General features: G+C 40.9%; 1 protein-coding gene across 5 annotated transcripts in view; it reads right to left on the bottom strand.

Moving 5' to 3' along the window:
- Window positions 1-16971, bottom strand: part of crhr1 (corticotropin releasing hormone receptor 1) — a 45283-nt gene that overhangs the window by 17971 nt on the left and 10341 nt on the right. The window contains exons 2-7 of one of the 5 annotated variants that reach the window (XM_051393646.1): window positions 11883-11973; window positions 11680-11730; window positions 11249-11368; window positions 11056-11091; window positions 2457-2546; window positions 758-840 (exon numbers count right to left, since the gene is read on the bottom strand). In XM_051393646.1, coding sequence (XP_051249606.1) covers window positions 758-840; window positions 2457-2546; window positions 11056-11091; window positions 11249-11368; window positions 11680-11730; window positions 11883-11973 — 471 coding nt within the window. Of the gene's footprint in view, window positions 1-757; window positions 841-2456; window positions 2547-11055; window positions 11092-11248; window positions 11369-11679; window positions 11731-11882; window positions 11974-16971 lie in introns of those variants that run through there. The other 4 variants (XM_051393647.1, XM_051393648.1, XM_051393649.1 and 1 more) reach the window with 4 other exon arrangements.

Genomic DNA, 16971 nt, shown 5'->3' with positions numbered 1-16971 from the left:
GCTGTCTCTCGCTGTCTGCCTCTCCACTGTGAGCTCTGTGTGAGAGACAGCGGTAGAGATCAGACACAATCACAAGTACAACAAATGCCAATAAGAGGACTTAATTAATGTAATCCACCAAAAGATGTAATTCAGGTCAATCTGGTGCTTCGGTGCAGCCAAACACTGGAGAGAGAATCTCCCTCCCAAAAAGAAAGCCTTGTTTTACCTCCAAGTGGGCGTTCTGATGAGGGTGTGACGTCATGTGAAAAATATGAATTCATCAGTGTATTGATCAGTGAGTTAATCAGTGTATTGATCAGTGAGTTAATCGGTGAGTTAATCATTATATTCAACAGTGTATTGATCAGAGTTCAGACTTATGCTGAGTCATTGTTTACATAAACAGTTTCTATAGCAACATGTTGATTCTTCAGTTCAACTACTTTATCTCTTCTTCACAAATTATTCTTATTCCCAGGTTGTCAGATACAGATGTGAGTGGTTTTCAGTAAGTTATTTGACATTTCATTGCTAGATGGCACTAAATCCTCCACACTCAGCTGATTGGACGTCTGTTTCCTCACTTCTTCTTCTGTGGTATGGCTTCAGACAAATATTAACATTCTTTTTCCACATTTGAAGAGTTCAGTCAAAAGAGACAGCCCTAATGAGTGTATTGATCTGAGTGTATTGATCTAAGTGTATTGATCGGAGTGTATTGATTTGAATGTATTGATTTAGTGTAGTGATCAGTGCTTGTATTAATGAGTCTCACCAGGATGATAATCTCGGTGCACTGACTGTAGTTTCCTCGAGGAGCCCAGCTGCCGTTAGACTGACACTCTCTGTACACTTGGTCTGAACACACACACACACACACACACACACACACACACACAGGGAGGATGATGGTTATCAATAACATTTATGGTTAAAACAGCTGCTTTCAAACATCTTCAACCTGACAAACTGACACTAGGGGGTCTTTCACATCCCAAGTGTGATGAGGTGGTGAAGCAGCGTGGGATCATGGGAGTTGTTGTCTTCACCACCATTGGCGTCATTGCAGTCAGCTTCTCCCGGTTAGGATTCCTTCAGTGTTCATGGTTCAGGAGGTTTCTACCGGGAGCCCAATGATCCACAGAGGTCTCCTCCTCTCCAACACAAACAGACCCGCTGATTAAAACCACTAAACACACTGAATAAAGCAGTTCCACCTTAAAAATCACTGCTTCTCCCACGCTGTTGGACAGACAAAGGACGTCCCGGAGGGGCTGCGAGCCAAGCTAATGGTAACGTTAGCTCAGCTTGTTTCTCTGATAACTTAAGATCCAGACTTCCGATGACTAAAATCCTTCATCCGGTCTGATTTGATTATTGATCATTGATTGAATCTACTACATACAGAACATAGCTCTGTTTAATGATTATATTTTTATTGGTTTTTCATTTTTAAAAGCACAAACAATAGAGAAAAAAACAAACAAACAAACCAGTCAACAAAACAAAAAAGTCCCACCCCATACTAACAGTGAGCGATGCGCTATATATTTCTACATATACATAAAATAAATAAGTAAATAAATAAAAAGACGACAGGAGACAGGTAAACGAAGAGCACATACATGAAATAAATGGAAGGGCAGACAGTCCTCATCTTCCAGGGACAGATGATAAGTTATGGCTTCTGTAAAAAGGAATGCAATGGTTCCCAGATCCTCCAAAACTTGTCCGATTTGTGATTAAGGTCATGAGTCAACTTCTCGAGAGGAATAAGAGCAGAAATCTGTGATATCCACATGTCAACTGTAGGGATCTGCGGAGTTGACCACCGCAGCATGATACATTTTTTTTTGCCAAAAACAAAAGGCTTATCAACAGAGATTGGGTGTCCGTGTATGAGAAATCTGGAGCATGGTTAAGTAGACAGAAAGAAGGAGTCAACAAACACTGTTTACCAGTGACATCCTGGATTACAGAGTGAACCCCCTTCCAGAAAGTCTGGATGTGGTAACATGACCAAAATAAGTGGATAAATGTACCTTTGTGTATATTACATTTATAACAAAGGTTGGAGGTGTCAGGGAACATTCTCTGGAGGCAAACAGGTGTGTAATAAGTTTGGTGAATAAATTTAAAGTTCTGTTCATGTATAGAGATTGAAGTACATTTAGGGAAAACCCCGCTGCAGATCTTGTCCCAGTCTACACGGTTGAACGTCACCTCCAGATCGCGCTCCTACAACAGCTTCAGAGAGTCATAGCCTGAAGAATCAGAGTAAATTAGTGAAGTATAAATCTTTGAAATCAGTCCTTTGGGAGATTTGGGCAGAACTATGTTTTCCAGCTCTGACAGTCTCATATGGATCCCGCCTGTCCTCCAGAGAGACCCTATAAAGTGACGAATTTGGAGATATTTATAAACATCTTTGTGTGGAATATTAAAATCAGCCCTGATTTGCTCAAATGACTTACCAGAGTCGGAGACCAACAGGTCTGTAAAGTTTGACAGGCCCTTGGATGTCCACTCCATCAAACCAATACTCCTAATCTGTGCTGGTAAATCTGGATTTAGAGCCAGGGGAGAATGGAGAGAGATGACAGGGGGAATATTCAGGTATTTCTTTACATCTAGCCAAACCAGTAGTGTGTTATAAACAATAATGTTGTTCTTGAGATGATTTAACTGATCTATATTATTGATAAAAGGAAGGGAGTTAAGCCTTCTGGGATAGCAAAATACGGATTCAAGACCCAACCATAAGGAATCTTTCCTGTTCATAAACCAATTTGACATTGTTTTAAGTTGTGCTAACCAATAATATAGTTGTAGATTGGGCAGGGACAAGCCTCCCAGATCCTTTGGCTTAGTAAGTGTAGAGAACTTAACTCTTTGGTGTTTGTTGTTCCAAATATAGCGAGAAATATGAGAATTCAGTGACTTAAAAAAGGCACGGGTCAAATAGCACGGGAGATTTTGAAATACATAGTTCAATCGAGGGAGAATATTCATTTTTATAGTGTTGATTCTCTCAAGGAGAGAAGTTGGTAGGGAGGCCCATTTTGTCAGATCATTCTTAATCTTTTGAATTAGGGGTGAGTAATTCGTTTCAAACAGCTTATTTAAATCAGGAGTGACAAATATACCCAAGTATTTGAAACTCCTTCTGGACACTTGTGTATTAACATATCCTGGGGGATATTAAAGGACGTAGCGACCGACTTCCCTAGGTTAATCTTATAACCTGACAAGTTACTGATTGTGGCTATAGATTTCAAAACTGCTGAGATTGATTTCTCAGGTTTATTCGGATATAAAAGGGCATTGTCTGCGAATAAGGAAATAATGTGTTTTTTCTTCACCTATCCTAACTCCAGATATATCAGTGTTAATTCTGATGACCTCGGCCAAAGGTTCAATAAATAATACAAACAATAAAGGTGACGAGGCACCCCTGTCTGCAGCCCCTGCGCACCGGGAAGCCATCAGACAGCAGGCCATTAGTATTAACTGTGGCTATTGGGTCTGAATAGAAGGTTTTAATCGTTTTTTTACTGAAGTTAGAGCCAAGACCGAATTTTTCTAATACCAGAAACAGAAAAGACCATTCCACTCGGTCAAAGGCCTTTTCGTCATCAAGGGAGACTATCAACGCTGGGTTTTTATGAGTGTTAAGATACTGAACAACATTAAGAGCACGGCATACATTGTCTGTGCCATATCTTGATTTTACAAACCCTGCCTGATCTGGGTTTATTATTTTCGGAAGGATATTTCCCTATCTCCGAGCCAGTGTCTTTGCAACAATTTTGTAGTCCACGTTGAGAAGACTAATAGGCCTAAATGATGAACAGTCTAAAGGGTTTTTATCTTTTTTTAAAAGTAGACTAATGGAAGCGTATCTCCAGGAGGGGCGGATGCTGTCTCTTAAAATACCATTGATGGCAGGCATAAAAATTGGTTGGATCTGTGGCCAGAATTTCTTAAAAAATTCCAATGGAAACCCATCTGGGCCTGGACACTTCCCATTTGGCATAGACTGGATTGCGGCCCAGACCTCCTCCGGCGTGAACGCAGTGTCTAAGCTGGAGCGATCCTCCTCTGCAATAGTAGACAAAGGAATATTGTTCAAATATGAAGCGATAGCAGCGGCGTCAGCCTTCTCTACACTATACAGGGATTTATAAAAATCCCAGAATGTGCTATTGACAATCACTGGATCACATGTGACATCCCCATTCTGTGTTCTTATCATGTTAATTGAGCGATCATTATTTTGATTTTTCAGTTGGTGGGCAAGCAGGCAACTAGACTTATTACCAAATTCATAATAATTCTGTTTGTTGTAAAGTAATAGCTTCTGGACATGTCGAGTATGATCCATAGGAAGTTCAGTCTTTGCAGCCACTAGTGCCTTTAAGTTTGCTGGTATGGGTGACTGTTTATGTATTTGCTCCAGCCTAATCACTTCTTTTTCAAGGTTTTTTCTGTTTTCATCTAAGGCTTTTTTCTGATGAGAGCTATAGGAAATAAGGTGTCCACGTAAAGTGGCTTTAGCTGCATCCCAGATTGTAGCAGAGGACACCGGAGAGCTTTTATTATCGAGCCAGAATTGTGATAGGTTGTTCCGGACAAAGGTGCAAAAAGAGTCGCTATTCAAAAATTACGTATTAAATCTCCAAGTGGGAGTTTTAGGGATGTTAAATACTGGGTTAATGTACAGATGTACCAGAGCATGGTCTGATAAGACAATAGGGTCTATACAGCAGGTCTGGACAGAGTGTAAAAAGTTTTTGGGAATAAAACAATAGTCTAGTCTAGAATACGAATTGTGAGGATGTGAATAAAACGTGTAGTCCCTCACTTTAGGATTTAAGTGTCGCCATATATCTATCAATCCAGTATCTGTGCATACATTTTTAAGGCGGCAGACGATCTCCGGTTAGACTAGGGCTGGGCGATATATCAATATAAAAAATATATCGATATATTTTTAAATGTGATATGGAATTAGACCATATCGCATATATCGATATAGTTAAAATTTGCACTGTGATCGTTGCTCCAAGGAAGCTGCTGACCCGGAGCTCTCTGCACTGCTTCCCACGCCCCCGCCACCGCCCCTCCTTATTCAATAACCTAACGTAATGTTTGTGTTCATATCCATAATTTAGACTGTAACGTTGTCAGACTGTTAGGTTAGCTAACTGCTGAGTAATTAACTGATGTTACAGGTAACTTAACGTGGTAACGTTAGCTTGTTACGCTCGGCATTGTTAAAGAGTTCGGTCTAGACCTGCTCTATTTGAAAAGTGTCCTGAGATAACTTCTGTTATGAATTGGCGCTATACAAATAAAATTGAAAATTGAAAATTGAATTGTTATTAACATGGGGTTATGGGGTTATTAACTGCAGCGCATAGTCTTCTACTGCGTATAGAGGATAAGTAGAACATACTCAAATTTATCTTTAGCCTCTTGGCATATTTATTTAACAGTAAAGTGCGGACTGATGTGCCGCCGTCTCATCGGCATGGCTCACACAACAACAACTAGCGCTCAGTGGGAGCGTGGTGACGTCATGTCTTGTATGTACCGTAACCCTTTCACAATACAGCAGTACAGCATATCAGTCTACCGTAATACAGGGAGTAAGGGCGCCATCAGTTAACACTTAACAGGCATGATTCATGTTAGCAAAACACAACGTTAATATTGAGTGGTTTTAGTCGAGATGGGTTGCTTGTTCTGTTTACAGTCAGCAAATCTTTATAATACCATTAACGTTATGTTACAGACACTTAACTAATGTACAGCTCCGTAATAGCGTTAACTTACGTTAAGTTGTTATAACATAATTGTATTTGCTTGTGTTATAACAGTAGCAGTTTTGGTGAGTGGTAACAGCCTTACTGCCTTCTGAAAATATTAATTTAAAAGTTATAATGCAGCCTAACTTCTGTTCACAACGTGTGTAGGTGTGTGTGTGTGTGTGTGTGTGTGTGTGTGGAGAGAGAGAGAGAGAGAGAGAGAGAGAGAGAGACTGACCATTTGCTCTCACTGCAGAAAAAAAATAAATACTGGGATATATATCGTATATTGATATTCAGCCTAAATATATAGGGATATGACTTTTGGTCCATATCGCCCATTCCTAGGTTAGACATGTTTGCAGAGGAGGATTTATCCATAGAAGCATTCATTATACAATTAAAATCACCAGCTAAGAAGCCCAGGCCATTGCAATGATGGTTAAACATCAAAATCATTTGTGACATAAACTGGGGTGAATCATTATTCAGAGCATAAATATTGAGAATAGTTATATGTTGTTCAAGAATCGAAGCCCTAATCAAAATAAATCTCCCTTCTGAATCTTTTTCTTCATGCTCCAAGATGAAAGGAAGGTTCTTATTTATGAGAATGGCTGTGCCTTTCTTGTTCTGTGAATGGGAGGAGAAGTATACTTTGCCTACCCAGTAACCTTTGAGTTTCAGATGTTCTGTATCAGATAGCCTTGTTTCCTGAAGTAATGCTATATCAGATTTTTGTTTTTTCAAATATGTTAAAATCTTCTTCCTTTTAATTACATGGCCCAATCCTTGAACATTCCAAGTAGTAAGTTTAAGTGAACCAGACATAAGAGCCACAAAGCTTGAAAGTAATTGAGTAACAGGTACTGAGTATAGAGGAATTAATCAGGGTGCAAGCAATTATATAAAGAGTGAACCTAGACTCCAGTGGTCTAGCAAAAGGAAACTAAAACACAAAAAATTTGAATAGCAGCGCTTACCCTCCCCTATCCTGTCCCCAAACGACAGGAAAGAAATGCCCCAAAAGAAGTCACTGGGCATTCTAAGCATAATCAAAATCCTAATTTAACAGTTAGATCACAGTAAAAACTTAGACACTCGAAACAGTGTCCATACTCCAGGCTGAATGATGAACGCCACTGAGAAACACACCAGAGTGATGGGTTTCCGAATTGTGCTAGGACCACAACATGTGCAAGGTCTACTTTAAATTTAGATTGTTGGTACAAGGGCATATGAACTATTAAAGCTAAATAAAAAATGCAAGTGCTATATGTGCAAGAGAACATCATGGAAAATAAAAAGCAGTGCAGAATATGAGATAAAACTGAATACAATGCAAAATGATCAGTCTTTATGCATTCTGGGTTATAAAGGGCGAAAAGGTGAGGGAGAGAGGAAAAAAAAAAAAACTAAAATCACCTTATTTCCAAGGGAGAGAGTACAAATTAAATCAGCACCGTTGTACAGACTATTCTCTCAAAGTCCATGTGGTGGTCACAAAAAAGTGCACATTGTTCAGAAAAAAGTGCACATTGTTCAGTGGGGGCTCAGTGTACATATAAGATCCGTCCTTCTCCATTATAAGTGGCAACATTAGAGATGAAGAAGTTACCTCATTTAAGAGTATCCAGGAATGCAGCCGCAGACTCAGGGTTGTCAAAAAGGCAAATTTGACCTTCGTGGAGACACCGGAGGCGTGCTGGGAAGGCAAATCCACGATATTTATTTTGACGAGCCAGCGCTTTCCCCACGGTGTCAAACTCTCAGCGCTTTCGCAGGACCCACGCAGACAGGTCAGGGTAGAACCGTAGCTGGGAGCCACCATGGTGAATGCCGTGTTTCTTCATCGCTGTAGATGTAGAAACCGGACCAAGACACTTCTCGGGGGCTTGTCTGGAGCCGGAGCCGGAGCCAGGGCTCGGTGGGCGCGTTCAATCTCCAGTAAGGGATAGTCAACAGGTAAGCCGACTAAAGTCGGTAAAGTTGTCTTGAAAAAGTCAGCAAGAGAGGTGTTGCCCTGCGTTTTCTCTGAAAGATTGATCATTTTCAGGTTTTTACGTCAGCCACAGACAGATGCAGAAAAACTAATCCATGCATTTGTTACTTCAAGGCTGGATTACTGCAACTCTTTATTATCAGGCTGCCCCAATAAGTCCATTAAAACGCTCCAATTAATTCAGAACGCTGCAGCACGAGTACTGACAGGAACTAGAAAAAGAGATCACATCTCTCCTGTACTAGCTTCTCTGCACTGGCTCCCTGTAAAATGTAGAATAGAATTTAAAATCCTCCTCCTCACCTATAAAGCTCATCATGGTCAGGCCCCTTCATATCTTAAAGAGCTCATAGTACCCTATTACCCCACTAGAACACTACGTTCTCTGAATGCTGGGCTACTTGTGGTTCCTATAGTCTCTAAAAGTAGAACAGGAGCCAGAGCCTTCAGTTACCAAGCTCCTCTCCTGTGGAACCAGCTTCCAGTTGTGGTTCGGGAGGCAGACACCCTCACCACATTCAAGAGTAGGCTTAAGACATTCCTCTTTGATAAAGCTTATAGTTAGGGCTGGATCAGGTGAGTCCTGAACCATCCCTTAGTTATGCTGCTGTAGGTCTAGACTATCGGGGGATTTTCCATGGTGCACTGAGCTCCTCTCTTCCTCTCTCTTTCTGCACTCATTCATGTCCCATTAATGCATGTTACTAACTCCACTTCTTCCCCCGGAGTTCTTGTGCTTTCTCGTCTCGCAGGTTCTTATTGATCCTGGTGGAGCCTCCTGCCATGGTCCTGCTAGACTGCTATTGCCAATACTGTTGTTGCTGTGCACCTGTCTGTCTGTCTGTCTGTCTGTCTCTCTCTCTCTCTCTCTCTCACCCCAACTGGTCGAGACAGACGACCACCCACCTAGAGCCGAAGGATCTGTCCTAGGTTTCTGCCTTTAAACAGGCAGTTTTTCCTTGCCCTTGTCGCCAAGTGCTTGCTCATGGTGGTACTGTTGGGTCTCTGTAAATAATGTTATAAAGAGTTCAGTCTAGACCTGCTCTATTTGAAAAGTGTCCTGAGATAACTTCTGTTATGAATTGGCGCTATACAAATAAAATTGAATTGAATTGAATTGAATCATTTTCAGGTTTTTACGTCGGCCCCGGTTTTCTAAGTCGTCAATTTTCAGCTGCAGCTGCTTCATTGTTTTTTCCATGGCAGCTATTAAGGTGCTGTGGGCACCGTGGCTGTCCTCTGTAGCAGAGACCCTCTCCTCAACCTCATCCATGCGCTTTTCCAGGTCCGCTACATAACTGCTTGATCAGTTAGTGTTAGCTCCAAGGTGTTTCAAGCGTCCATCTTTATCCGGATCATGTGACCATCCCAGATTATTGATTTTAATATAAAGAGCTGAAAATATCTGAGCTATGAAGAGACTGTAAAAGTCTGATTTCCATCATTTGACCTTTGACTTTGAGTTCTTTTAATGACATCTCGTCGTGTCCTCTTCTTCTGCAGAGGATTAATGGCAGTACCTGGAGAATTAGCGCCACCAGGTTTTTATCTCCATCAACCAATCAACAAACAAACATTCACTGTTTATCTCACAGTACACTCTAAAATATATAATATACATAAATAAAATACTTAAGTAAAATTACTTTCTCTGCTGTCGATCAATCAATCAATATCAGTTTAAACTGATCGGCTCCTTAAACTCCTCATGCGCTCATAATCAAATACTGAAATATTCTGTGTGAGTAACCACGGCAACACCAGAGCTGTAATTCGGTCCTAATTGGTGTCACAGCACCCCCCTGCCCCTCCTCCCCCACCTCACCGATGGGGTGGGTGAGGCGACAGCTGGCTTCAGGTTCAATCAATAAGTCCAGGTTTAGCTGCTCTGCTGGCAGATTAGCTGAACAGATCAATACACCCACTCAGTGCTGACCGACAGCTAGCTCATTAGCTCGTTAGCTGAGTCAATGTTAGTGGAACACTGACCAATCAGAGGCCAGAGATTGGATTACATCAGCAGGGAGAGACAGCAAGGGTATTTCACAGTGTGTGAAGAGATGATGATGATGATGATGATGAAGGTGGAGTGAGACATGAGCTCCAGCTGGTTTAAACACACAAACCCACACACACAAACCCACACACACACACACACACACACACACACACACACACACAGATGACTCATGCTATTAAGTCAGATCAACAACTAAACCTCTAATTAAACAGGATATTTATTACCACCCACACACACACACACACACACACACACACACAAACACACTGTGTCGTTGGATGTCAGTGAGATCTCAAAGTGTTAAGCTGTGATTGGCTCACACTTAATTGGCAGCTCCTGATTGGCTGAGGGCTGAGGAGGACTGAGGAGGAATGAGTATTACAGGGCCCTGGTTCTGAGTCCAGGTCCACAGTCTGTCTGTGTCTGCAGCAGGTTCAGGTTTACAGTGAAGATCCTGGTATTATATGGAACTACATCCAAACCATGATGTGTTAGAAGCAGGAAAAATGTGCAGCTCGAGGATCTGATCCACTTTGACAAAAACCACGTTGTGATGGACAACTGGGTCAGAACATCTCCAAACCTGCAGCTCTTGTGGGGTGATCCCAGTCTGCAGAGGTCAGTACCTATCAACAGTGGTCCATGGAAGGAACAAAACCAGAGACAGGGTCATGGGGGGGGATGCAGGTGGGGAGTGAAGGCTGGCCCGTCCGATCCAACAGACGAGCTACTGTAGCTCAAACTGCTGAAACAGTTAATGCTGGTTCTGATAGAAAGGGGTCAGAACACACAGTGCAGAGCAGTCTGTTGGTCTGGGACCAGCCAGGGAGTCCAGTGCTCATAATATATCTATTTATATATATATTGTGCTTTCTCGTCTTCTTATCGATCCTGGTGGAGCCTCCTGCCATGGTCCTGCTAGATTGCCATTGCCAATACTGTTGTTGCTGTGCATCTCTCTCTCTCTCTCTCTCTCTCTCTCTCACCCCAACTGGTCGAGGCAGACGACCACCCACCTAGAGCTGAAGGATCTGTCCTAGGTTTCTGCCTTTTAACAGGCAGTTTTTCCTTGCCCTTGTCTCCAAGTGCTTGCTCATGGTGGTCTCTGTAAATAATGTTTTAAAGAGTTCAGTCTAGACCTGCTCTATTTGAAAAGTGTCCTGAGATAACTTCTGTTTTGAATTGGCGCTATACAAATAAAATTGAATTGAATTGAATTGAATATAGATATGTTGACTCACCATATTTTGGTTCTAGTACAGAAACTGTAGGCGAGGCTGAGAATGAAAGGAAAAGGTTTTGTTGACCACTGGAGGCTCATTTCCTGCAAATTAACTTCAAGAACACGTTGTCGTCGACATCCCTTGTTGAATCCAGCTCCTAAGTTGGGACACAGCAACAAGTAGACAGACAGGTAGACAGACAGGAACTTACTGGTGGTATTGTAGTGGATGCCATTGAACTGTTCAGGACAAGGTCTGGAGATCAGCTCTCCTGCTGCACTTCGAGGCCAGCAGGTTCCTATCCCGTCCACAGACAGGTGACAGTACAGACCTGCAGACAGACAGACAGACAGACAAACAGACCGACAGATAGTGAGATAGTCAGACAGACAGACCAGAAGAAGTAGTAAGAATATGCAGATTGTGTCCTTTAATCAGGTGAAACTTTGACTCTGATATTTCTGTGTATGCTGTATTACACATAAAGCTTTAAATAAAAAGTATGAATGAAGGAGGAACTTTTACTTTGAAGCTGCCAGTAGCATTAAACTACAGGACTACAAATATTAAATGGTTCAGTGTGGAACAAAGGAAATCCAGTGAGAGTATAATACTGGTGTAAACATCCAGTCCTGTACAGACCTGAGGAGTTACTGATGGTGAACGTCTGGTTCAATAACGCCAACGTCCTCGCTGAAAGACAAACATGAACAGGATTGGTGCCGTATTCTTTTTGGATTATTATTATTATTATTATTATTATTATTATCCCTTTTTACTTGTTTGTCTATTGTCTGAGGATTCGGACTGTAGATCCAGAGACAGGAGGACAGACAGGAAGTTACCTGTCAGGTTGGTGGACAGCAGGATCAACGTCTCGCAGGTTAATTCTGCCGGATAAACTCTTCCACTCAGCAACACACACACACACACCACCTGAAAGAGAGAGAGAGTATTAGAGGTCAACAACCACTCTTCCCTGTCTCAGCACTGGGGTTGGGTACCAAAACATGGTGTCTCTCTTTTTAACAGCAGGTAGCCTACCGCTAGCGAACAGCTACCTTAAACACAGATACAATGTGTGGCTGGAAAAGATTCAAACAGTGGGCGTCCAACAAATGTTTAAAAGAGTGAGTCTTCTTCTTCTTATTATTATTGTTAATATTTTTACTTAAGAACCGGACATGAGGGTTGAACACAATAAATAAACATTCTTCTAACTCAATATTGTTTCTGAACCAAAAGAACTCTAAAGTCAGCATGAACTGTCTGTCCTGACTCTCTGTTTTATATTAAACCAGTGACGCTGAAAATGAGAAAGACAGACAGATAGACAGTCAGGTCTGAAGTCCAGACTTTCATAACCACATTTAATATCTCACAGACAGACAGAGAGAGAAGCCTCCGAGGAACAGGATGAAAATATCAAAGTAATATAAGTTCAGTTGTTTATTTCATCCAACTGACTGTCGATCAGAAAGTTTTAATATCATCAATAAATTTGATCGGTACAATCAGAACACTGATTCATTAATTTAGCAATTAGACTCAATCACTGATGATCAGTCAGTGCGACAGTTCTGTGCCTTCTGTTGTTATTCACTAATGTCACACACACACACACACACAAACACACACACACTGAGTAAATCTGTCGTCCACAGAGATTTACTGTCGTCTTCCAGCAGCTAAAATTAGACACGGGCTTGTTTCCTGACGGCAGTGAATGCAGCATCAGTGTAATAAACAGTCAGTGTAATAAACAGTCTGTTTATTACACCGACTGTCTATTACACAGTCAGTATAATAAACAGTCAGTATAATAAACAGTCAGTGTAATAAACAGTCTGTAACCATAACTGATCACCAAAATACTCTGTATCATCAGATTAGACCACTCTGCTCTTCAATCTGAGTCAAGACCTGGACTGTATGGACCTGGACTGGAAACACAGCCTCAGCGTGTGTGTGAGTGTGTATGTGTGTGTGTGTGTGTGTGTGTGTGTGTGTGTGTGTGTGTGTGTGTGCTGGCAGAGCGATCTTATTGGCTAAGAAGTCCCAGGGGAGTGTCGGCCATATGGCTCTGCTTACCACACCTGCTTCCCTCCTCTCATACGTATATATATATATACATAAATATACACATACATATATATACTGTATATTTTCAGTGTATTCATGCTACTTATAGCACTGCATAAGAGTATTATATCTACTGTTATTATTGTACTTTTATAGTTTATAGTTATAGTTATATCACGTTATCCTTATTTATTTCTTGTGTAACTTGATTTTTGCTTGATCCCCCAGAGGGCAAACTCAGTTCAGATAAAAAAATAAAATATTTATTTTTGTATAAAGTAATAAAAACTGTACAAGAGCAAAGTTATAGACAATAGTAGTACACATACAGAAGTGTGAAGTATAAAGTAACGGCATACAGCTGTAGTATTAATGTACACTATACACATACGTATTATAGACTGAACGTCTATAGATATATAGACTGAACGTCTATATAAAAGGCAATATTTCCTTGCCCCCATCGCCAAGAGCTTGCTCATGGTGGTACTGTTGGGTCTCTGTAAATAATGTTATAAAGAGTTCGGTCTAGACCTGCTCTATTTGAGAAGCGTCCTGAGATAACTTCTGTTATGAATTGGCGCTATAATAAATTGAATTGAATTGAATTGAATACCACTGTAATCTGACTATAATTCAGTCCCTACAGGAATGCCATCGCAACAATTAACACAAATTCAACCAATCTGTGTGAATTCTGGACATCCTCGAAATTCTGTCCTTTTCCACACATTTGACCAATAATTGTAGCTTCCTTTTCACAAATCAGAGCATAGCTGGACCAAATTGGACTCTGGACAAACAACGGGACATTAGAGACTGTTGTGTCCACATCTTTACAGAGACCTGCTCCATCAACATCTCCAGATCCAGAGACAGAGCGTGAGACGAGAAACATTTAACCTTTGATTGATTATATAATTTTGTTGATAGACTACAGTTTGCATTTTGTTGTACAACCCTGTAGGAGAATGATGAATAAACCTTGTACCTCGTATACATAAAAATATGTTTTGTATTTATTCCTCATACCTGTGTTATATATAACTTATACATCACATTCATACTCATATATTTTATGTGTTGTAACATGAGGATTCTGATCTGATCTGTAATCCAGAGATGTGATTGACAATAAAACTGATCAATAACAGACTGAAGCAGACAGTTATATGAGAACAGTCATGTTTATAATATTTGATTCTCTGCACAGTGAGATGTTCCTCTCAGCTGTTACAGTCCAGCTGTTGTTGAGTGGGAGGAAGGAGGTCTGCTGATCCGGATCAGACTGAAGCTCTGCTGACTCACAGTTCTGACAGCAGCAAACACCTCTTCCTTCACCTCCTCTCTCTCAGTATCTCTAAAGGAACATGTGGTGTGTTTGTTTTCCTTCCTTTGGTGGCGACTGTTCGGCTATTTCGAGCATACTGTGTAAATCCGGGATCAGACTGCAGGAGTTTTAAAAATCTTAACTGATTGTGGAATCGAGTGACACCACGTACAAAACCCTTCACAGATTATCTTCTGTCTAATCTCAGACAGGCACACACTACAAGATGTTATTAAGATTTTCATGCCAGAGGGTGCAATGCATCACCTCATGGAAAGTCAGAGGTACAACACGGGGGCTGAGAGCGAAACGACACGCTGTAGTAACATCAGTGATTTAAAATGAGAAAAAATTAGTCTGGGTGACAAAACGGTGGCGGGACACGGTTGTCTGTTCTTCAGCAAGAACTGGAGGTCAGATTTTAGCTTCAGTTTTTGTGGTTTTGCAAAAGAAAGAAAAGTTAAAAAAATTCATAAGAACACATTGTGAACTATCCTCATGCTCCCGGTTGTAGAATGCAGCAGGGTTCAACTTATAAGAAGGGTTCTGAGCTCCCATGAAGGCAGTGAAATCATCTGTGGGGGTCTCTAACACATTATTGACAACATTTTGATCACAAATAATACATTTTTCAATGTAATGAGTATTATTTCTCTCTGTACTGACGGCTTGCGCTCTACTGCATCCTCCCACTATAGTGGAGCACTGCATAGGATTGGGTACTCATGGCCAGCAGTGCCTAAAATGATAACACTGACTTTCATATGATAACAAAAAGGGTGATGTGTTCTCCCATCACAGGGCAGTTTCAGGTTGTTTGTACAGTTCTTTTTGTATTTGCTATAGGATCTCAGTAACGGTGCAGCAACTCTATACTATGCTGAAGGAACGTTAATAAACTCCACAGAGCACAAACACAGCTTGATCATTTGATCAATCATCATTGGTCGTCCCCTAATCGGAAGGTTGTTGGTTTGATCCCCGGCTCCTGGTGCCACATGTCGAAGTTAGGGATGGAGAGATTCACCGATTTGAATCGGTGGTGCGAGACAGACATTTGCGATGCGAGTGCACCGGTAGCTTCAGTGTGCATTGGATACAACTGGCGGCTAAATGCGCAATGTATCTTTCTTTGCGTGTCTGCATTGGTAAAACCCATGGTTACATCGATTATTACATAGTTTATCTCCTCTGCACCAGTGTTTTCGAGGTGCCTTGAACGTACCATCACTATCTTTTTGCGCGGCGCCGCAGATGCAGTTATTTAGTAAACAGAAAAAATGGAGGGAAGCGACACAACAGGTGAAGAGGAGATATTAAGCGTACCTTGGAAGACACACAATAGTGCAGGAGCAGTGTGGACTTTGCACTTTGAAAAGAAAGACCTCTAGTTGATATACCTCAGTGTGAGTGATGTTTACAGTTGCTGTGGGTGTCAGTCAATAGTTAAATTTTTAACACCTAAATTTGTAGGCAGTTGCAATTGTTTATTTTTGTTATATTGTTGTATAAATCTCAGTGATTTCTGCTCTCACTGCTCAGTTAGCAAACTAGAAGAGTGTCAGCTCAAGCACATCAGTCTGGCAGCAGTAGTATGGACATTGCACTATGATAAAGTTATTTGCACAATGCACATTGTTGATGTTGGGAAGTTTTATAAGTGTTCTGTAAAACATTGTGAAATTACAGACAGAGAACACTATTAGTATAAGGACCTGAGAAAAGGACTGTTTTTTTCTTTTTTTTTTATAAAGAGGCTAAAAAGAAATTGCCCGAATACAATACATTTAGTATTGTATAAGTAGAGAATGAGATTAAAAACACGTAATGAAAAAAATATTTTTTGTTTATGATTTAGTGTTATTAGGAATAAAAAAATTCTCTGTCTGTACCATATTGAATTGCATCTTCTTTTTAAGTTGGATTTATTGGTTTGCTTTATAGAAAACAATCAAGTATCAAATACATTAGAAACCAGATGTGGGCTTGTAAATTCTTTGTATTGTGTTGAATCGTATCGAACCGAATCGCATTGTATAAAGTCAAATCGTTGTCAAATCATCAATGAATCGCATCGCATCGTGAACAGAGGTGAATCGTATCGTGTTGGCAGGGGGCTCCACTGTATCGTAACCCAAATTGTGTGAATGTGTATGAATGAGTTAGATTCTGTTCGATGGGCTTTGCCATCACTTAGTGAATGTGTGTAAAAGGGTGAATGTGGCACGTAGTGTAAAAGCGCTTTGAGTGGTCGGAAGACTAGAAAAGTGCTATACAAGTACAGGTCCATTTACCATCATTTGGCTTATGAACATAATAGTCATGCATGCTGTCCGAGGCCATGTCATCATTGTTTTCACACCAAAAGTGGCAATTTACGGTAAGGTTACAGTTGACTGGAGGGTGGTGAGGAGGTAAGGTATGTGCTGGATGCCGATGAATCAGTGTAACACACGCTGCTTGAGGTTTCTATGTGAAACATGGAGAGCTCATATAGACGTTAGGGCAACCAAAGACAGTAA

Source organism: Dicentrarchus labrax, unplaced genomic scaffold (genome assembly GCF_905237075.1).
Source record: "Dicentrarchus labrax unplaced genomic scaffold, dlabrax2021, whole genome shotgun sequence".
Classification (NCBI taxonomy): domain Eukaryota; kingdom Metazoa; phylum Chordata; class Actinopteri; family Moronidae; genus Dicentrarchus; species Dicentrarchus labrax.
The sequence above is the reverse complement of the archived record's forward strand: the minus strand, read 5'-3'. Positions and strand labels throughout refer to the sequence as shown.